The following is a 24,223-nucleotide window of genomic DNA, read 5'->3' as shown; positions in this document are numbered from 1 at the left end:
TATACGCGTGGCGTATCATGAGTGGTGGCATGGCGTTCAAACATGAAAATCATGCACAGGCGCGGGCAACTGGATCAAACACATGCTGGAGAACGAAAATTTAACAAACTCATCGTGTTCATCATCATTCATCATCATCAAGAACTTTTTTCCATAGAAATCAACAAACCATACATCATTCAACTCGTCTCACTTCATAGATCACTAATCTAACAAAGATTTAGCCTAATTCTAACCACATGAAGAGAATCGATCAAGATATGTTTTGGCATCAAAGATTCAAATCCAGATATCTTCCTCAAATCTCAATGAAAATTCATGATTCAAGTTGCAGTGTGATCTATGAACTAAGATCTACCAGAACCACATCATAAACGCAAGAATTGGCATGGTTGAATTTTACCTTTTTGAAGATGCAGATCTTGATTTTGTTGGATTCAAGGCTTGGACATGTGAAACAGATCTCCTACAACACTTGTATAGCTGAATGGATGCTGCAGAATAGCTCAATCGTGCTTCCTTGCTCCAGAGATTTCAAATGCCATGGATGCTTATCAACTTCAACAGCTGCAAATCTCAATGAATTCTTCAAGATTTGCTTCAACAGATCTTCAATGATACCTGCAGATGGTAAATCAAGCAAGAACAAAGCAAAGGCAATGCAGAATTTGATGAAAAGAAGTTGAAAAAAATTGAGAGAATTTGAGAGAATTTTGAGATTTTTGAGATTTGGATCTGAGATTGTGATTGTTAATGTGATTTTCTGTTATGATTAAGAATATATAGCACCTGTTAATCCATCTTGTTAATCATCATTAGCCAAAATCAAAGTGATTAGTGAAAATGGAGCTTTATGCGATTTTGGCCAAAATGCCCTCATGTATGCAATGCCTTGCTATAGTGCGAATTTCCACTTGAATTGAGCTTCAAATATTGTTTGGATGCATATGGGATTGGTTGGAATTGAAAATGATGCATATTTTTCAAATGAATATTTTCCCTCCAAAAATTCAAATTAATTCACTTGAAAAATGGACTTTTTGTATGATGATTTTTGATGAAATGTAATGAATGATTTGGATAGAGCATGTCAAATGGAGATTGTAGCAAGAAACCCCACTCAATTTGGCCAAATGGTGTGAAAGTTATCCCTTGTTGAAGTTCAAAAATTCTTGACAATGATTTGATCATAACTTGCCAACCACACATGAGAAATGGATGTTCTTGGACATTTTGGAAAGGTGAGAGCAAGATCTTCAACTTTCATGTTGGACAAAATTCCATTTGAAGCTTGTATGATGATGTAAATTTGAGGAGAAGACCTTTCCATTTTTGGCAGTTTGAAATTACAGGTCACTTACTATTTTTGGAAACTTTTCATCTGACCTCAAATTATTCAATCTTGATCTTTGAAATGTCAAATGAGACTTGTATGGACATGAATGAAGCCTTTCAAACCATCTCCCACCTTCAAATCCATGAATTCTGGCACAGTTGACCACAATTGACTTTCTAGGGTTTCAGATGCATTGTGCAATGACTGATGACTTCTGAACATCCAATCTTTGGCCAAATCACCCCAAAATGATCCCTAGGCCATATGAACTTGTTGAACCAACCATAGGGCTTTGATTCAATAGGATTTGCACTTGCTTGCTTGATTGACTGATTCTCCTGACCAGTTGACCTAATCTTGTCTGATGACTTGCACTTGGGCAAAGGACAATGCAATGTTATGCAGTGGACTATGTTATGTTAATGACCTAATATGAAAATGTATGTACAAAAGGTAGGTGCAAATTTGAGGTGCTACACATACCACACACAAAAAGAATATGCAAAAGAGGTGGCCTAATCTCATCCATACTTATGTTGATTTTTCAATCAACTAGCCTTAAGACTTTGAGATATCATAGACCAAATGAGATGGATGCATAAAGAATGGGAATGAGATGAAGAGGGAGGGGAATTGATCAAAACTCAAATTGGTCAAAGGAGGACTTTTACCAAATTAATATCATCCATTCATTTTGGGAGATAGAATGTACATTCCTAAAATCTCATCAAAACACCAAAGAAATGACCATGAGATTTATCATAGGTCAAACAAGGTCAAAGGACCTTGGAGAAAAAATTTCAGAATTTTTAAAGACTTAAAAGTATTTTTAAACAATTAAAAATAAATGCAAAATCAATTAAATCATGAAAAATATTAATAATGATCCAAAAAATAATTTTAATTCAGAATATGAAAGAGGAAACTATTTGAATTTTTTTGGTGAAACTCTCATATTTTTTGGATCAATATTAAAATTAATATGAATTAATGAAAATAAAAGGATTAAAATGAAAATCAGAAAATAGAAAAAAAAAACGTGGACCACTTGATCTCCCTCATTAATTGTGGTGACAGATCAAGTGGTCCTCAGTGCGCGTTCCATAATGGACACTAGTTAATGCGCTGCAAGGATGGTAATCAGAACCAATGCGTGAGATTAAAACATTTGAAAATGATCTTGTGGTCTGGAGAGATTCCAACACATCGCCGGAGCTGTAACTCCGGTCTTCTTCTCCGGTGGACCTCACCGGACTGGTCCACCCTCAACCTTCACCAAAATAAAAAAAGGAGGACACTATCTGAAAGAAAAAAATGGCGTAGAACACGAATCTGACCTTAACTTCAACTAACTACAAATATATAAAAAGATATGAGGAGTTGAATTTTGAGGTGTGTCAACTGAGTTGCTTCGATATGACCTCTAAGCAACTCAATCTTCTTGCCTACATTGATAGGACTTCAGACAACCAAAGATCCAAGAGAATTGAGTAGAATTGAGTGAGAATCGAAGAGATGAAGTTTTCTGAAAATTACCTTCAATGTTGTGCAGTTCTTGATGTTGCTTGCTCCAAACACGATCTGATCACACTTGAGAAGCTACCAGGAAGTGATTAGAGAGGTTGCAAGGCTTTGGATCCTGGAGTTCTTGAATCTCGAACAATTGAGATTCAAACTCAAATTTCAAATTGAAATTTCTCAGGTTTTCCTTTAGAATGAGAGGGTTTCAATTGGGGGGGCAAAGCTGGCGCACAAAGTTTTGTTCAAATGAGCTCAAAGGCCTTCTATTTATAGCCAAAGGGAATGATATTTGCACACTTCAAAATCTGTCCAAAATTGGCAATGTGGATGGCACGAGTGCATGGGCATGTACAGGCCCATGATGCAATGCATTAAGGTTCAAAATGATTCCAATTGAAGTCTGAATGAAGCTTGAATGGCAGAGCATTGTGAACTGAAGTTTGTACAATTGATTCTTTCCAATGATGCAGCCATGTTAAAGCCATGCGCTTACCTAGCAATCTTTCTCCAAAATGGATGAACTTGGGTTTTTTGGAAAGCTTGGATCAAGGGGAACAAGTTTGATGTTCAACACTTTTTCATTTGGAGCTTATAACAACCAAAAACCGAATAGGACGCCACCGACGACTCTACTGGGGAATCTGGCTGGGAATTAACCAGACATTAACGAATGACTGGGGAATAGGGTATACAATCAGACGTCAACGGACGACTGAGAAAAACTCAACGTTTATCGAAACCAACGGAGAGGTAGCTCTGCATGGGGAAAGATACAACTAGACGTCATCGGACGAATAGGAAAAACTCGACGTTTACCAAAACCAACGGAGAGGTAACTCTGAGGGGAATCAACAGCCATTAATGAATGATCTGTGGGGAATAAACAACTATACGTCATCGGACGCATAAGGAAAAACTCGACGTTTACCAAAACCAACGGAGAGGTGACCCTACTGGGGAGAGAACAAGACTCAACCAAACGTCAACGGACAATTGGGAAAAACTCGACGTTTATCGACACCAACGGAGAGGAGGAACAAGTCATCACCGGATGACCTGTGACAGATATACAACTAGATATCAATGGATAACTAGGAAAAACTCGACGTTTATCGACACCAACGGAGAAGGAGAACTCTTCTGGGGAAGGAGAACGACGTTATGAACATCGAAAGATGATGTTTACAGACACCAAAGAAAAAACACACCCGGGTGCTGACGTGACACCGACCTGTATCACACGATGACATCTACACATGTCAAGGCAAGGCTAAACACTTGCTGGGGTCTCACTGGGGAGAAAAACAGGTTTTCCTTTCACCAACGGATGAGGAAATAAACCTCTCTAGGGTATCAACCCTGAATGCTGTCAGGAGCAACTGTAGCAAACGCGCCGTACAGATGTTGATCGAAAATCCGCCTTTGCCAGAGATACGGTCTAAATGTTTCGAACACATGAATGCATATGTTTGAATTTTTTTTTTATATAGCGTAATGCTCCATTATCGAAATGGGAATGCTACGCGATTTGAGGATGCAATGATCACTATATGCCAAATGCAAAAACTGGCTGGGAAGCCAAACAATCAGATACTCCAACTCTGTGGGGAGACTCTGTTCGAGGAATACTCTTCGGGGAGATCACCGACTTCTCACTCATGCTGGAGAAACATTACTGCTGCCGGGGAAAGAATAGACTCCTCTGGGGACATCCTTCACAGGACCCAATCCACTAGGGGACTCCGCTCGGGGAAGCAATCAATACAACCTTGCTGAGGATTACCCAACGGCGACTATGCTGAAGATTAACCATCAATACTACTCCGTTGGGGAAAGTAAACAAAGCACCTCTCTGAGGAGTAACAAAGCGACTTTGCTAGGGATAACCAGGCGACTTCACTGGGGAGAGCCAACTAATCCACAAATAGGATAAACTCTGCTTTGGGGAATAAACCCTACTCCGCTGGGGGACAACCCATCCAATCCACAGGTAGGATAGACTCAGCTGGGGGATGCAGATATCACTTTGCTACGGAAAACTCATCCAATCCACAAGTAGGATAACTGCTGGAGATAAATTTCTTTGAACCCGCTCCACTCGGGGACTAGCTGGGGAAAATCAATCAACACAAATCTCTACTCGGGAGATCTGCTAGGGAAAGCAACTCTGTTGGGAATAACACCAACTCTGCTGAGGAAGAGCACAACTCTGGTGGAGAATGCAAATATACCAGACTCTGTGCTGGGGAGAAACATCCATAACCCTGCTGGGGATGAGCGCTCACGACCACGCTGGGGATAACAGTACTTCAAACCCGACTGCTGGGGAACAACGCTCCACTGACAACTCCGCCGGGGATACAACATCCCTCAAACTCAGTGGGGAACTCTCTTGGGGAAATATTCGCTGGGGAATAGACCCACTTCCATGCTTGGAGAAGTATCTGCTGGGGAAAATACAGCTCTGATAGCTCTCAAACTTACTTGGAGAAGTATCTGCTGGGGAAGCATTCTCACAGATAACGACCTGCAAAACAGCACAATAACATGCCCCCAGGGGATACATGGACAAGATATGCTCAAGTGTCCTCAACATTCAAAATGATTTTCAAATGTTTTATCTTCCTGCAAGTTATTGTTAAGCCTTCATGTTTTTATATGCAATGTTTATCAAAAATTCGGACGTTTTTTGCAAACAAAACAGTAAAATAAAAACAGGAGAGCTATTTATCTGAATAACGACTTTTATTGATTGAAAATGTGCCTGAAAAGGCGAATACACAGGGAAGCAATTCCTATAAAGAGGTAATTGCGCACAAAAGGAAAAATCTATCCTAATGACAATGTGAACACGGCATCCACTATTTCCCAATTCTGTTATAACTCATAGATCATCAGTTTTCCTCCCAACTTCCTTGCTTTCTGAGAAGAATGATTGGACCGATTACATCTTTGGAGATGGCAGACGATAAAGCACGATGAAGTACAGATAACCCAGACTGTAGTCTTCGCTTTAATCCCTCTTTTGGCTGGATCGCCCTTTCGGGTTTTCAATCCACCGGGATACCCATTTTTGCCTAAGCCGCCCTTGCGGGTTTTCGACTTACCGGGTGTACAAAATTCTTTTTCATTTTTATCCCTAATTTTTGCCCGAACCTTTTCTTTCTGTTTTTTGGTTCGCCGGGATGCCCTTTTTTGCCTGGACTCTTTTATTCTTTTTGTCCAGCGGGTCAATTTATGCGAAGTATTTTTTGACTACATCTGAGTTAACAGGGGACGGGAAATCTTCACCATCCATAGTTGTAAGCATCAAGGCTCCACCGGAGAAGACCTTCTTCACAACATATGGACCTTCATAATTAGGAGTCCACTTGCCCCTGTTATCTGTACCGGGAGGAAGGATCCTCTTCAAGACTAGATCACCGATCTGATAGCTTCGAGGACGCACTTTCTGGTCAAAGGCTCGCTTCATCCTTCTCTGATACAACTGCCCATGGCACACAACTGCTAGCCGTCTTTCTTCGATAAGGCTCAACTCATTAAACCTTGTTCGAATCCACTCGGCTTCGTCCAGCTTCACATCTAGCAAAACTCTCATAGAAGGGATCTCCACTTCAACTGGTAGGACAACTTCCATACCATACACAAGGGAGTACGGGGTTGCCCCGGTCGACGTACGTATTGAAGTACGATACCCATGCAAAGCGAAAGGCAACATCTCATGCCAATCCTTGTACGTCACGACCATCTTCTGCACAATCTTCTTAATATTCTTGTTTGCCGCCTCTACAGCACCATTCATCTTTGGTCTGTAAGGAGAAGAATTGTGATGTTCAATCTTGAAATCTTTACAAAGCTCTTTCATCATCTTGTTATTGAGATTCGAACCATTGTCAGTGATGATTCTCTCAGGAACTCCATAACGATAGATGATTTCTTTCTTGATAAACCGGGCAACCACTTGTTTGGTAACGTTAGCATACGAAGCTGCTTCCACCCACTTGGTGAAGTAGTCAATCGCAACCAAGATGAAGCGATGTCCATTCGAAGCAGTAGGCTCAATCTTCCCAATCATGTCGATGCCCCACATGGCAAACGGCCAAGGCGAGTTCATGACATTCAACGGGCTTGGTGGTACATGCACTTTATCAGCATAAATTTGACACTTATGGCACTTCCGAGCGTACTTGAAACAATCGGATTCCATAGTCATCCAGTAATAACCGGCTCTCAACAATTTCTTCGACATTGCATGACCACCAGCATGGGTACCAAACGAACCCTCGTGCACTTCTTGCATCAACATGTCTGCTTCGTGTCTATCCACGCATCTGAGCAAGACCATGTCAAAGTTCCTCTTATACAGCACATCATCCTGATTCAAATAAAAGCTTCCAGCTAGCCTTCTCAGGGTTTTCTTATCGTTCTTTGACGCACCATCAGGATACTCCTGGCTTTTGAGGAAGTTCTTGATATCATAGTACCACGGCTTCTCATCAATCACAACAGACTCGGCTGCAAACACATACGCAGGCCTCTCGAGTCGATTCACCGCAACATGTGGCACATGATTCCACCAATGAACTTTGATCATAGAAGACAAGGTAGCCAAAGCATCAGCCATCTGATTCTCATCCCGGGGGACATCGTACAACTTCACCTTCTTGAAGAACGTCAGTATTCTTCTGGTGTAATCTCTATACGGAATCAAATGCGGCTGGTTCGTATTCTAATCTCCATTGACCTGGTTGATCACTAGAGCAGAATCTCCAAATATGTCAAGCGTCTTGATTCTCAAATCAATGGCTTCTTCTATCCCCATGATACAAGCCTCATACTCAGCTTCATTGTTGGTGACGTCAAAAGTCAATCTGGCAGAAAAGGGTATATGAGCACCTTTCGGACTGATCAACACTGCACCAACACCATTACCATTCACATTCACAGCCCCATCAAACATCAATGTCCACTTGTCATGAGGATCCGGTCCTTCCTCGACAAGAGGCTCTTCACAATCTTTCATCTTAAGATACATGATGTCTTCATCAGGGAATTCAAACATCATAGGCTGATAATCATCAATCGGTTGCTCGGCGAGATAGTCTGACAAAACACTACCTTTGATAGCCTTCTGAGACGTGTATTGGATATCATACTCTGTTAAGATCATCTGCCAACGGGCAACACGTCCGGTGAGAGCCGGCTTCTCAAAGATGTACTTCACTGGATCCATCTTAGAAATCAACAAGGTAGTATGGTTCAACATATACTGCCTCAGTCGGCGAGCAGCCCAGGCCAAAGCACAACAAGTTTTCTCAAGCTGTGAATATTTGATTTCACAGTCGGTAAACTTTTTGCTAAGGTAGTATATGGCATGCTCTTTTCGACCAGACTCGTCATGCTGACCCAATACACACCCCATCGAGTTCTCGGTCACTGACAGGTACATTATCAGCGGTCTCCCTGGAACTGGAGGAATCAGGATTGGAGGTTTCTGTAAATAATCTTTTATCTTGTCAAAAGCTTTCTGACAGTCATCATTCCACCTGATTGCTTGATTATTTCTAAGCAATTTAAATATCGGTTCACACGTGGCAGTTAGGTGAGATACAAACCTCGCAATGTAGTTCAATCTCCCTAAAAACCCACGAACCTGCTTTTCTGTTTTCGGTTCAGGCATTTCTTGAATAGCTTTGACTTTTGCTGGGTCAACCTCAATCCCTTTCTCACTGACAATGAAGCCTAACAGCTTCCCGGATCGCACACCAAACGTACACTTGTTTGGATTCAGCCTCAGTTTGAACTTGACCAATCTGTCAAACAACTTCTGCAAATTAACCAGGTGCTCCTCTTCTGTCTGCGACTTCGCAATCATATCATCCACGTACACTTCAATCTCTTTGTGCATCATGTCATGAAAGAGAGTCGTCATTGCCCTCTGATAGGTAGCACCGGCATTCTTCAGCCCAAATGGCATCACCTTATAGCAGAACATGCCCCAAGGCGTAATGAATGTCGTCTTTTCCATGTCCTCTGGCGCCATCTTAATTTGATTATAGCCCGAGAAACCATCCATGAAAGAGAATACCGAGGATTGAGCTGTATTATCCACCAATACATCAATGTGAGGTAATGGGAAATCATCTTTCGGACTCGCCCTATTCAAATCCCGGTAATCGATACACATTCTGACTTTGCCATCCTTCTTCGGCACAGGAACGATGTTGGCTACCCATGGTGGATAAGTTGTTACTGACAAGAAACCAGCATCGAACTGCTTCTGAACCTCTTCCTTGATCTTTACTGCCATATCAGGACTCGTTCTGCGAAGCTTCTGCTTGACCGAAGGACAATCATCTCTGAGAGGTAGTCTATGAACCACAATATCAGTATTCAGCCCAGGCATATCTTGATAAGACCAGGCGAATATCTCCACATACTCTCTCAGCATCTCAATCAACCTGCTCTTGACCTCTGTCTTCAAAGCAGCCCCGATCTTGATATCCCTTCTGGCGTCCTCAGTACCAAGATTCACAATCTCCAACTCCTCCTGATGAGGTTGGATGACCCTTTCCTCTTGCTTCAGCAATCTAGCCAATTCTTTCGGGAGCTCACAGTCTTCCTCACTCTCCTCTTCAGCTTGGTAGATGGGATTATCGAAATCATACTGAGCCATAACAGATTTGTTCATAGTGGATGCCATAAGATCACTTCTGCATGTTTCAATGCTTTGTTTTAGAAAAAGATTTCAATAAAGTCACAAAACAAAAACATTGCCATTTTTATTTTTTTGAAAAAGTGAAAACAAAAATAGAAAGACAGGGATCACAAAATTGTTTGCAAAACGTCCTTTATTAATGATAAAAATTGTAAAACATGATGTGGCCCTACAATGAACCACTACGCCTTGGGCAGGACGCAGGGTTTTGTGCAGAATGAAAAAACAAAAGAAAATTACTCTGTTTGAAGAGTAACTTGGACTATATCCTCTGCTGTCCAGTTGCTGATCACTTCCCCTGGTGCACTCGGGCGAACCCAGCAGTTGAGATCAATATCACTGTCACTGTCTTCAACATCGGCTGCAAAGACGTCACCGTGATTCATCAGCCCAGCGCTGGTAAAGGTACTTGGACCTGCTTGACCACCCTGCTCTGCTTGCAACGGTTGATAGCCAATACCAAATTTATCTTCTTTGACAGGCAAGTCCACCATCTTGCCCCAGCCTTCAGCTCTACCGGAGTCAACAACCTCTTTGACCTACTTGTACGAAGCAATCGAAGCACCCGGCTTCTTCTGATCAGCGTATGCCACCTTCTCAAGAGCCACAGTCTCAAATGCCTGGCACAAAGTCTCGTGGATCTCGCCATCCACCTCGACATATTTGAACGAGGACAGGTGACTCACCAAGATATCTTCTTCACCGCACACGGTCACGATCTGACCGTTCCAGACATACTTGAGCTTCTGATGGAGAGTCGACGAGACTGCCCCTACTGCATGGATCCATGGACGCCCCAACAAACAACTGTAGGCAGGTTGGATGTCCATGACATAGAAGATGATGTCGAACACCTCTGGACCTATCTTCACAGGCAAGGTAACTTCACCAAACACAAAACGTTTGGATCCGTCAAAAGCACGCACGATCAGGTCACTAGGAGTAAGCACAACCCCTTCAACAGATATCTTCTTCAGAATTTGCTTCGGCAGCACATTCAGAGAAGAACCGGTGTCCACCAAGACATGAGACAACACTGCACCCTTGCACTCCATAGTGATGTGCAAGGCCTTGTTATGGTTTCGCCCTTCAGGCGTCAGATCAAGGTCTGTGAACCCCACACCCTGTCTGGTGCTCACATTGGCGATAACCCCCTCCAACTGGTTGACAGAAATCTCTTGAGGTACATACGCCATATTCAACATTTTCAGCAAGGCGTTGCGATGTGCCTCAGAACACAACAGCAAAGAAAGAATAGAGATCTTGGACGGAGTTTGGTTGAGTTGATCTACGATCTTGTAGTCACTCTTCTTAATGATTCTCATGAATTCCTCCACGTCCTTTTCAAATGAGCCACCAGGCACATCCGTCTGAGCAGGTTCCTCATCAACAACGGCCTGTTTGCCCTTCGATCTAGCAGATGCCTCAGCATTGGCATCCCTCAACGGTTAAGGCGCAAACAGCCGTCCACTGCGAGTAAAACCTCCCGGTCCACCGACATTGTCCACAACTGGACTTGCACTCGCCACAGGAGCTCTACTAACCGGTGCAGCAATAGTTACTGGTGCTTGATTGGTCGGTCTGACCCGATTCTCAGCCCTTCGATTGCTTCTGTAGGCGTTGTCATATTTCCAAGGCACGACCCTGCTATCCACAGCCTTTCTGACCGGAGCGACAATCATTGTCGGATTACTGGTAGAAACTGGTGTAGAGATGGTAACTGGATTACCACTTGTTGTAGGCGCACTACCAACAACCCTCGGCCCACGTCCTTCAGACGGTTTGAAAAATATCGTGACAGTAGACACTGCCCCACGATCTCTATTATCAGCCCGGCCAAACTGGACACAACCCTCATCAATCAGTTTCTAAATACCAGCCCTCTATTGTTCACAACCATTATCTGACTCTGCACAGCCCAAACAACCTTCATCACAGCCCGGATGGACACCACCACTCAACAAACGGCCCTTCACTACAAGCAGAGAAGTCCGAATCTCATCAACACTGACAACAAGATCTTCAGCTTCTTCCCCTTCAATACAGTTTACCCTATGCCCCCCATGCTGAGGCATAGGATTGTTCACGACGTTAGGCACTGGAGCGAAGTTGATCGTCTTGGCATCGATCAGATCTTGGACTTTATGCTGGAAAGCCCGACACTTCTCAGTATGGTGTCCTGGTGCACCAGAGTGAAAATCACACCAGACATTAGCATCGTACCCAGGAGGCAATACTGTTGGTGGAGCCATAGTTCTCAACTCAACGAATCCCAATCTGAGCAACTCAGGCAGTAACTCAGTGTAGGTCATTGGCAGGGGATCAAAACGCCTTTCGGGCATCCGTTGCCTTGGCTGATACGGACGTTGTTGCTGTTGTTGTTGTTGTTGTTGCCTCGGTTGTTGTGGAGGTTGACGTTGCTGAGGTGCCGGAATAGTCACTGCGGCAACCTGTCGATACTGACTTCTGTTCTGAACCCGACGGTGTTGAACAGCATTAGTCTCACCCTCTCTTCGGCGAGGTGCCCCAGAGAAAGGTTTCTTGGAAGACGAGGAACTAGCATCATTGATCTTACCAGCCTTGATCAAACTTTCAGTCCTCTCTCCACAAATAACGACATCAGAAAAGCTTCCAAATGGGCAACTCCCCATTCGGTCCATGAAAACACCCTGAAGTGTGCCAATAAACATGTCCGTCAACTCCCTTTCCAGCATAGGGGGTTGAACTCTAGCAGCCAGTTCACGCCACCTCTGCGCGTACTCCTTGAAACTCTCTCCAGATTTTTGGCAAAGACTCTGCAGCTGAGTCCGGCTTGGTGCCATATCCATGTTATGCTTATATTGCCTCAAGAAGGCCTCTCCCAGATCCCTCCAACAGCGGATAGAATCTCTCTTCAATTCCATATACCAATCCAAAGAAGCCCCAGATAGACTATCTTGGAAAAAGTACATCCACATTTTTTCATCATCGGTGTAAGCAGAGATTTTCCGATAATATGCCTGCACATGAGTGCGAGGGCAGGAAGTACCATTATACTTGTCAAAAGTGGGTGCTTTGAATTTGTATGGGATTCTCAAACCTTCAACCAACCCCATATTGGTTACATCGAAACCAAGAGAGTTCTGGCATTCCATCGCTCTAATCTTCTCAGCCAGGGCATCAACCTTCCGATCCCTATCCTCAACTCTGACCACCTCATCATCTTCACTCAGCAGTGTGAACATGTCCTCTTGTCTGTCGACAATAGGAGCAGGATGACGAACCGGAGCCCGGGTAGCTCTGACATTGACAGTCTCACCAGCAAGAGGCTGTCCATTAATTCTTATTCCTCTCAACTCATCCCCGACGGCATAGTCGTTAGCGGGAGCAGCAACGTTGATATTCTCATGAACAGGTGCAGCAACAGGCGAAGCACGGTTGGACGTCTGAATCACGGTCTCCTGTCTCTAAACACAGGCTCGAAGCTCCTCCTGACCTTGCGCAACCCCTTGCATCATAGTCATGAACTGGGCCATGTTTGCCCTCATCTCAGCCAACTCGTTCTGAACCTGATCCATACTTTGCTGTTGATTAAGTCTGGTAGAATACCGGTGCGGTCTTCGATCAGCTATCCTGCCTGACACAGGAACCAGAGTGAGAAGTCGTGCGCAGGAACACCTGTTATGCAAAAATGATATGAGTATGATGCTAATGCATATGATGCACATGATATGATCATTTCTCAGGCATTCAAAGAGCCTGATTCATCTTCAAAAGATGGCAACCTGCAACAAGAACAACACAGGAAGCACAGAAACAACATACAAGAGCAAAGGGTACAGGATAAAGCCAACAATCTCATCTATAAATGAGCAACAGGATCATACAACAAAGTCAACAAAGATCCAGATACGTCAAAGTACAACAACGAATCCCACCCAACAGGCCTGGGGGTGATTCTCAACATATACATCAGAAATACAAGCTAAGACAAATGACTTCCAGGAATGAGCGTCCTCAAGTAGTGACACTGGTCTATCAATAGTTCACACTCTGAACATTCTGGCAAGGGAGTGATCTTCTCCTTCAACTGTCTTCTAAGCTCTACAACTTCTGATCCAAGTTGGTTTTCTGATGCAAGTCTCTGGTCGACTTCCTTCTTCAACTGGATATCCTCGTCTCTGAGTTGCTTCTCCAAGTCTCTGATCTTCTTCAGATAACTGGCCTCAGCTCTCTGCAATCTCAAACACTCTCTGTGCTCCGCATCTAACAAGCTCTCCATCTCTGCATAAGATCTCTTCTTGCTCCTCACTCCACCAACATCTGCACTCCGGATGTCTCTGAGTTGATGAGCCAGGTTCAACCTATCAGCTTTGGCTTGATACAACTCCATCTGGGCGTCTTGCTCTTTCTCCTTCAGATGGCGATTCTCCATCAGAGCTTGCTTGTACTGCTCAGCAGGTACACTCTCAGCAAGAATCAAAGGCGGTTGCATTTGCAAAGGATTCATCCTGTCATAGGGCAATAGCAAAGTTTCCACTCTCTTCTTAACCCAATCAGTGTAATCAGGCATAGCAATGGCAAACTTTTTCCCTAAGACAGCTCCATCCTTAACACCAATAGACCTCCAGGCTCTTCCTATCTGCTCCAATCTAACAGGGTCGCTTCGCTTCTCAAAGTACACACTCTCAACTATCTCAGCTTCAAGTGGTCTTCCACTCATTACGAACCCTAACTGACGAAGAGAAAGAACTGGGTTGTAGTTGATGCAACCCTTAGTCCCTACAAGTGGCACGTTCCGGAATTCTCCACAACTCATAATGACATCCCGCACATCCATCCGATATGACTGCCATCTGATATCATATGAAGTAAGAGACATAACCCTCTGAGTCCACCTATAAGTGTTCTGAGCCTCCACGAAAGGTCCACTGACTGGCAGGAGAGACATGAACCATCTGAGCAACAGTGGGAGACAACCTCTGATAGCTCCACCCTTACCATGCCTACTATGGATAACATAATAAGTGTCAGCTAACAGAGTAGGAATCGGGTTCCCTCCAATGAAAATACAGACTGCAGCATAGTCCACGAAGTTGGGCATACTCGGAAACAAAACAATCCCATAGATCAAAACAGCAAGCTGGGCGTGAAAAGCTTCCCAATTCCCCTTCTCTGCTTCTCTCCTAGCAACTCTCAAAAGAAACTTCAAAGGCATACCCACAACATCCCAACTGGACTTCCAATTATCACTGACCTCCTTGACACCCAACCGGAGAGCTCTGGCAACCACCCTGAAGTCAACCTCCTTGGGCACATCCAAGAAAGGAACCTGATGCTGAATCGGGACACTCAACAGAATGGAGTACTCCTCGAGAGTAGGCGCCAACTGATAGTCCTGAAAGGTGAAGCAACGAAGCTCTGGGTCATAGAACTGAAGAAGAGACTGCAACGGCACTGGATCGACTACCATCTTCAACAGTGTCAAAATATCCCCATACTGATCCACGAACCCCCTCAGATGATCACTGGTCACTAGGTTGCTTAACTCTATCAGCGATGTCAAAGGCTCACGGTGAAAAATGTAGGAACAAGTCTTCCGCTTCGGCTCTGGGACCGTTGCCATCTCTATCAGTGAACAGACTCTGGAATGTACCTGAGAAATGATATGCATGCAGGGATTAGTTTTTCTTTTTTTTCATTTTTTCAATTCTTTTTTTTTTGCGTTTCTTTTGAAAATAAACATGCTATGATGCAAATGATGTAGACGACTGGCAGGCTGTGCATCTCGGAACACAGGATCGAAGCTTCGGCTTAAACTCTGAACTACAATTCATCTGAAACCCCAAAGTCAACCGACAAACTGTCATCTGAACCCAATCTGAGGAATCAAGTCACCAACAGGACCACAAGTCACCAACTAGTCACCGACAAGTCACCAACTATACCTGTAATAATGATCATTCCCTCCCCACTCACGGGTGTCATCTAGGCCAGGGTAAGGTCGAGAGAAACGTAGGATAAACAACCCTTTCAAGAATATCATCCTGTGCACACCCGATGTATGCACCAATAATACCCCATCAGAGTCTGAACTGCTCGTGATATCAATGTTCCGCTAGGTGGCGCATACCACCCGCTTCCCATGAATCACTCTATTCCTAGGTTTCCTAGATTTCACTCATAGCCTGGGTATTGGGCCTTTTACCTCGAGTAACTCCCACCCCAAACAGAGAAACACAGCACAGCCAACAGATGAATATGAATGAATGCAAACATTAATGCACACATAAATGCAAACAATAAATGAAAGAATGCAATAAATAAAATAGTAAACATCAACCAAAACCCTAACCTAGAGAGCGCTGGGAGAGACTCGCTTAGGGAAGATGGACCAGCAAGAGGTCAACTTCTCTTTGTCCCCAACAGAGTCGCCAGCTGTCGCATTACGCGAAAAACCGATGGGAAACGAAAACAACAGAGCCGCCACCGTGCGTTATTTATCCCAAAAGAGGGAAAGGAAACGCTCAGAGTAAACCTGGAAAAGACGTGGTCTCGCGACCAAAGAGAATGGGATCGGGAGTCGGTTATGCGAAGGGAAGGTATTAGCACCCCTACGCATCCGTCGTACTCGACGGGATCCACGCACAAAAGGAAGGAAAATGGTTGCTAAAACACTGCTCATAAACAAACAAACACTGGCTGAAAGAGACACAAGAAAATAAACGAGACTGACTCGGCAGGATATCGCATCCTGGGCCTACTTAGTCTATCAAGCATAGACATCAGAGTCGAAGTAGTTCGGACTGGGGGAAAACACATGCTCGCTAGGATGTCGCATCCTATGCATACGTATCTTCTTGGACAAAGAAGAATCAGAGCATCCGTAGCTCGGCTCACGCACGCAGGACAAAACAACACAAACACGGGCAAACATGGAACCCGAATGCCAATCGCTGGACTTATATCAGCTTCCGAACCAAACACACCCACACTGGAACCCGAATGCCAATCGCTGGACTTATATCAGCTTCCAAGCACACAAACAAAACACAGGAAATCGACTGCCAATCGCTGGACTTACGTCAGACTCCGCACCAACACAGGAAGAAGAAGGGTCTCGATTGCAACTAGGGCAAGAGAAAGGGAAGGTCTCCATCGCAACGAGGGCGAGAGAAAAGAATTAGTGTTAGTCGTCAGTCAAACTCGACAAGACATCGCATCTCGTGCCTACGTATCTCATCAGGACATGAGAATCAGAGTTGCCGTAGTTCGGCTAAACTATTCCTGTTGGTTTGTATTTTTTAAGTGGACAACGTCACTACGCAATCTACCGGATGCTCGACCTTTGGAGACTTACTCACCTGTAGTAGAAGGAGTTGACATATCCTTAAGAGGGGATAATGTTTGTTTGTGTTTTAGGAAAGCTCAAGCAAGAAAGGAAGTCCTATACGAAGGAACCGTGCTACCTTAATTGACATGCAAACGAGACTACGCGGGGTCTAGCAAACCTAGGGGATACAATCACACCACACAAACACATACAGCATGAAGTAAACACACCAACAAGGGGCTCAAACATCAAGGCTAGGCTTTAGTCGAGGGGTCATGTCAACCTCGACAAACAAGCCACTGTATCAGGGTGAGGTTAGCTCTTAACCCTAACATTGAGAGTTAGGGTGAAGCAGATGAAATGGGAGTGAGGGGTGTGCCTCACAGCTCTTATCCCTGGCCTGGGAGAGCTTCAGACAATAAAGTGTGGGTCCAGAAAGTGGGAACCCTTCTACACTTATGACACTGACTCAACATAGATCTTGGGGTTAATGTCCACAAGGCATCAACATGTGATGTGAGCCAAGGGACGACTCAACAGAAGAGCAGGAGATGGATTGCACATCTCTTGTGTCTGCCAATTGCCTTAACAAAGGTCTTTTCCTGCTTGGGGACAAAAATAAACAAGCACAAACATTGCCTCTTAAGGAGGACTTCAGACAGGTGCCTGGCCAAGTAACAGGCCAGGTCTTCCAGACTACATGGAGAAGAGATCATTATACCTCAATGCTCAAGCTAGCAAGCAAAGCAAACACTAGTTCACAATGGAACTATAGCAACTAAGGTACCTGAAATCAATCCAACATAATCAGTATACCAGACAGACACAAGTCAAACAGAAAATTACAAGTCCACAGCACAAACAGATAACAAGCATCAATGCACATAAGTGCAAGCCACAAGGCCTAAGCATAAGTCTCAATGCCTACAAAACAAACTCAAGTTAGTCATAAACAAGCAATAAACCAACTCCAATTGAGTGCACCTCATCAAGTATAAGCAATTGTGCTCTTTGACCTGAAACAAAGCTCAAATGTGAGAACACAAACCACTAGTACAAGACTAGGGTCAAAATGAGAGCAAAAAGTCAAAACAGAACATGAAACTTATCAAAAATCAAGATCAATCAAATAAGAAACAAATCCAAGTGGTTTCACATTCATATCATCAACCATTATCATTTCATGAAGCAAAGAGTACAAAACATGCAATTTGAAGCTCATAGAACCAAACATAAAGATTCAACTCAAATCAACTCACAAATATTTCAATAAATCCCCAAACAATTCATGGTCAAACAGCATTCATAACATGACAATCATACCAAATTTCAAGTCATTTGGACCAAGGGAAGCAAGTCATTTAAATTCATCAAGTCAACACAAGTTCAAACAAGCTCATACAAGGCATCAAAACATGCATCAACTTCAAGTCAGCATAAAACAGAGACCAAGCATGATAAATGAATGAAATCAAAGTCATGACAAACTTCAAGATGTCTATAATACACATGCCAAATTTCAAGTCCATCCAATAAACCACAAGAATTTCACAAATCAAATAAAATCATGTCTCACAAGAAATCCACATTTGGTCAAACAGGGGAGAAAATCTCAATCAAATTGGAAAGGCACTAAAAAAATCCACAAAAATTCACATTCAAACTTAACATCCAGAAGATTCAACATGCAAAAATTCAGGTCATATAGAGTTCATATGACATGGTAAAAAAAATCATGGAGTTGCACAAGACATGGTGTGACACAAATTGTCACACCTCTAATAATCATGTCATATCTCTCAAACCATGAATGCAAAAATCACAAACCATATACCAAAATGACCAGGAATGAGTCTAGAACACACATGTAAAATCTCAAGAATTTCCAATTAAGCATCATCATTTCATGATCAAAATAGTAAGCATGATGCAACAAATGGCATATGAAAACAAAGCCTAGGCAATTATTTTTTCCAACCGTGCACAAATTTTGAAAAAATGTCCATAAAAAAGTACACAAGATGATGAACAATTCAAAAAAAGAATCATGCAATTTGGATTTGTATTTCATGAGTTATGATTTTTTGATTGTAGAAAGAAAATAAAAAAACATGGAAGGAAGCATGTAACATGATTCAAGTTGCAGTGTGATCTATGAACTAAGATCTACCAGAACCACATCATAAGCGCAAGAATTGGCATGGTCGAATTTTACCTCTTTGAAGATGCAGATCTTGATTTTGTTGGATTCAAGGCTTGGACATGTGAAACAGATCTCCTACAACACTTGTATAGCTGAATGGATGCTGCAGAATAGCTCAATCGTGCTTCCTTGCTCCAGAGATTTCAAATGCCATAGATGCTCATCAACTTCAACAGCTGCAAATCTCAATGAATTCTTCAAGATTTGCTTCAACAGATCTTCAATGATACCTGCAGATGGTGAATCAAGCAAGAACAAAGCAAAGGCAATGCAGAATTTGATGAAAAGAAGTTGAAGAAAATTGAGAGAATTTGAGAGAATTTTGAGATTTTTGAGATTTGGATCTGAGATTGTGATTGTTAATGTGATTTTCTGTTATGATTAAGAATATATAGCACTTGTTAATCCATCTTGTTAATCATCATTAGCCAAAATCAAAGTGATTAGTGAAAATGGAGCTTTATGCAATTTTGGCCAAAATGCCCTCATGTATGCAATGCCTTGCTACAATGCGAATTTCCACTTGAATTGAGCTTCAAATATTGTTTGGATGCATATGGGATTGGTTGGAATTGAAAATGATGCATATTTTTCAAATGAATATTTTCCCTCCAAAAATTCAAATTAATTCACTTGAAAAATGGACTTTTTGTATGATGATTTTTGATGAAATGTAATGAATGATTTGGATAGAGCATGTCAAATGGAGATTGTAGCAAGAAACCCCACTCAATTTGGCCAAATGGTGTGAAAGTTATCCCTTGTTGAAGTTCAAAAATTCTTGACAATGATTTGATCATAACTTGCCAACCACACATGAGAAATGGATGTTCTTAGACTTTTTGGAAAGGTGAGAGCAAGATCTTCAACTTTCATGTTGGACAAAATTCCATTTGAAGCTTGTATGATGATGTAAATTTGAGGAGAAGACCTTTCCATTTTTGGCAGTTTGAAATTACAGGTCACTTACTATTTTTGGAAACTTTTCATCTGACCTCAAATTCTTCAATCTTGATCTTTGAAATGTCAAATGAGACTTGTATGGACATGAATGAAGCCTTTCAAACCATCTCCCACCTTCAAATCCATGAATTCTGGCACAGTTGACCACAATTGACTTTCTAGGGTTTCAGATGCATTGTGCAATGACTGATGACTTCTGAACATCCAATCTTTGGCCAAATCACCCCAAAATGATCCTTAGGCCATATGAACTTGTTGAACCAACCATAGGGCTTTGATTCAATAGGATTTGCACTTGCTTGCTTGATTGACTGATTCTCCTGACCAATTGACCTAATCTTGTCTGATGACTTGCACTTGGGCAAAGGACAATGCAATGTTATGCAGTGGACTATGTTATGTTAATGACCTAATATGAAAATGTATGTACAAAAGGTAGGTGCAAATTTGAGGTGCTACACATACCACACACAAAAAGAATATGCAAAAGAGGTGGCCTAATCTCATCCATACTTATGTTGATTTTTCAATCAACTAGCCTTAAGACTTTGAGATATCATAGACCAAATGAGATGGATGCATAAATAATGGGAATGAGATGAAGAGGGAGGGGAATTGATCAAAACTCAAATTGGTCAAAGGAGGACTTTTACCAAATTAATATCATCCATTCATTTTGGGAGATAGAATGTACATTCCTAAAATCTCATCAAAACACCAAAGAAATGACCATGAGATTTATCATAGGTCAAACAAGGTCAAAGGACCTTGGAGAAAAAATTTCAGAATTTTTAAAGACTTAAAAGTATTTTTAAACAATTAAAAATAAATGCAAAATCAATTAAATCATGAAAAATATTAATAATGATCCAAAAATAATTTTAATTCAGAATATGAAAGAGGAAACTATTTGAATTTTTTTGGTGAAACTCTCATATTTTTTGGATCAATATTAAAATTAATATGAATTAATGAAAATAAAAGGATTAAAATGAAAATCAGAAAATAGAAAAAAAAACGTGGACCACTTGATCTCCCTCATTAATTGTGGTGACAGATCAAGTGGTCCTCAGTGCGCGTTCCATAATGGACACTAGTTAATGCGCTGCAAGGATGGTAATCAGAACCAATGCGTGAGATTAAAACATTTGAAAATGATCTTGTGGTCTGGAGAGATTCCAACACATCGCCGGAGCTGTAACTCCGGTCTTCTTCTCCGGTGGACCTCACCGGACTGGTCCACCCTCAACCTTCACCAAAATAAAAAAAGGAGGACACTATCTGAAAGAAAAAAATGGCGTAGAACACGAATCTGACCTTAACTTCAACTAACTACAAATATATAAAAAGATATGAGGAGTTGAATTTTGAGGTGTGTCAACTGAGTTGCTTCGATATGACCTCTAAGTAACTCAATCTTCTTGCCTACATTGATAGGACTTCAGACAACCAAAGATCCAAGAGAATTGAGTAGAATTGAGTGAGAATCGAAGAGATGAAGTTTTCTGAAAATTACCTTCAATGTTGTGCAGTTCTTGATGTTGCTTGCTCCAAACACGATCTGATCACACTTGAGAAGCTACCAGGAAGTGATTAGAGAGGTTGCAAGGCTTTGGATCCTGGAGTTCTTGAATCTCGAACAATTGAGATTCAAACTCAAATTTCAAATTGAAATTTCTCAGGTTTTCCTTTAGAATGAGAGGGTTTCAATTGGGGGGGCAAAGCTGGGGCACAAAGTTTTGTTCAAATGAGCTCAAAGGCCTTCTATTTATAGCCAAAGGGAATGATATTTGCACACTTCAAAATCTGTCCAAAATTGGCAATGTGGATGGCACGAGTGCATGGGCATGTACAGGCCCATGATGCAATGCATTAAGGTTCAAAATGATTCCAATTGAAGTCTGAATGAAGCTTGAATGGCAAGGCATTGTGAACTGAAGTTTGTACAATTGATTCTTTCCAATGATGTAGCCATGTTAAAGCCATGTGCTTACCTAGCAATCTTTCTCCAAAATGGATGAACTTGGGTTTTTTGGAAAGCTTGGATCAAGGGGAACAAGTTTGATGTTCAACACTTTTTCATTTGGAGCTTAGAACATGGAGAATTTTGAGGTGGAAGTTTGGAAATTTCAACACGTTGAAATTTTTTCTAAGTGTCAAGCCATATACCTCAATATTCCACCTTACTTAACTTTGTATGTGAGATTCAAATGAGAAAAGTGTATTCATCAACATTGTATCTCTTTAAAATACCTTCAAAATGTCACCAATTTCATGTCATTTGGATTTATAATGATAGAGTTATGCATTTTTGAAGTTTGGAAAAATCATTTGTTCAATGGTATAGGTCAAAAATGACTTATAATATAACCTCATATCACATGCTCATAAAAGTTGAATTACGTCTCACTCCAAACATAAAAGTTGAATGAGACATCTTGAATTTGATTGTGCAACTTGGAAATCTTTCATATCATAAAAATTGAGCAAGTTATGGGCTTGGGAAGTTGACTTTCAAATTAGGGTTTAGACAAAATGACCTATAATGTTTCAACATAGAAAATGATTTTCCAAGCAAAACTAGCTCTAGGTATCAACATTAAAGTTGTTTGGAATATAATTTAGAGTAACTTTGCTCTTGGAATCATTTTCATATGATGAAAATTATAGGAGATAGGGTCTAGGGAGACCCAGTTTTGATTAGATAAATTCATCTGGCCAACCACGATCAACTAACTTGCTAACTTTCAATTATTTTGACTTTATTGGCTCATTGTAGATCATATATGCATAAGATGGTGAATTTTGAAGTGTCCCTTAAGAAATTTGATTAATTGGTGAGATATCTTGTTGGAGAAGTTACTCAAGATGCCTAGTCAAACTAGAGTTTCCAAGGTAAATCACCCTCAAACTCTTGAAGAAAACTTGATCAATATAACATGTGGGGGTCAATGGAACTCATATATGATGCTTATAACCATTCTTGTATCAAATCATGGTTGTGCTCTTTGTCATGAGGGTCTCAAACCCTAGATATGAACTTGATAGATCAATGGAGATCATGCCCCACCTACAAAGAGTTTGGCAAAAGCAAAGACATATTTATGGTATTTTGGTTAGTAAAATGACGATATACAAGTATGATACAATCACATAGTGCTTGGTGATCTCTCCCAAAACAAACCCAATGAAAGAGGGGTAAGGAGGATGCCAAGGTATGATCCCAATGCTAATGCATATGATGAAATTACATGAGGGATCTTAGGGTCAAAATTAGGGTCTTACAGCTGCCCCTATTTAAGGACATTCTAACTGAGGAGGTGAAGGTTAAAATCTTCATGTCGGCTCAATAGAATGGGCTTAAATAACAACATAGACACAAATTTTGGTCCCTAAGAGACCTCATGATGCAATTGATATGAATGTAAAAGTAAATTCTTTGTGGGGAAATATTGCCACAAAGGAAAAGAAATCAGAGATCGAAAGTCCGCAGGAGTATAATGCATTCCATGAGGAAAACTCACTGGGGAGACATAGACTCTGGGGGGATAAAGGAGTTATGTGTAGGCCATACTATGACTTAAAACTACTGGGGGACTCGAGGAGTTCCATACAAAAATGGAAAAGACTCAGCCAAGGAACAACAACATCTGGAGGGGATACGAGTAAGTCAGGATAAAACTGAAGTACTTGAATCATGCAGGAAAAGCGATTTCACTAAGGAAATGCACACTCAACTCGACTGGGGAAGAAATAAACTTCAACACAGGAGGATCAGAAATCTATTATCTACTACCTGTTACTGGGTGAGGAGATAATAAAGATCTGACAGAGAGGACATCTGTCATCGGTTAGGATGAACATATCAAGGATGACTCACTAGGAACTGCCAGGAGGGAGTATTCATTACCAGTTACTGGGTAAGAATAGCTTTGCTGGGGGAAAACTGCAGAAAAATAGGATTTACAACTACCAGTTACTGGGTAGAAGACCAAAGATGAGAATATCCATCATCGGTTAGGATGAACATATCAAGGATAGACTCAACAGGGAAGAAAATCTGTCATCGGTTAAGATGAACGTATCAAGGATAGACTTTCCTAGGACTGTCAAGGAGGATACCCGTCATCGGTTAAGATGAACATATCAAGGATAAACCAACTGAACAAA

The 24,223-nt window shown here is 41.8% G+C and overlaps 1 protein-coding gene across 1 annotated transcript in view; it reads left to right on the top strand.

The window, feature by feature from the left end:
* The window catches only part of LOC127080479 (uncharacterized mitochondrial protein AtMg00810-like), a 132,047-nt gene extending 113,009 nt beyond the window's left edge, over nucleotides 1–19,038 (top strand). The window contains exon 2 of the mRNA XM_051020795.1: nucleotides 18,982–19,038. Within this exon, the coding sequence (XP_050876752.1) occupies nucleotides 18,982–19,038 (57 nt within the window). The remainder of the gene's footprint in view (nucleotides 1–18,981) is intronic.
* The last annotated feature ends 5,185 nt before the right edge of the window (nucleotides 19,039–24,223 follow it).

The sequence above is a fragment of the Lathyrus oleraceus genome, chromosome 5 (genome assembly GCF_024323335.1).
Source record: "Lathyrus oleraceus cultivar Zhongwan6 chromosome 5, CAAS_Psat_ZW6_1.0, whole genome shotgun sequence".
Lineage (NCBI taxonomy): Eukaryota > Viridiplantae > Streptophyta > Magnoliopsida > Fabales > Fabaceae > Lathyrus > Lathyrus oleraceus.
The sequence above is the reverse complement of the archived record's forward strand: the minus strand, read 5'-3'. Positions and strand labels throughout refer to the sequence as shown.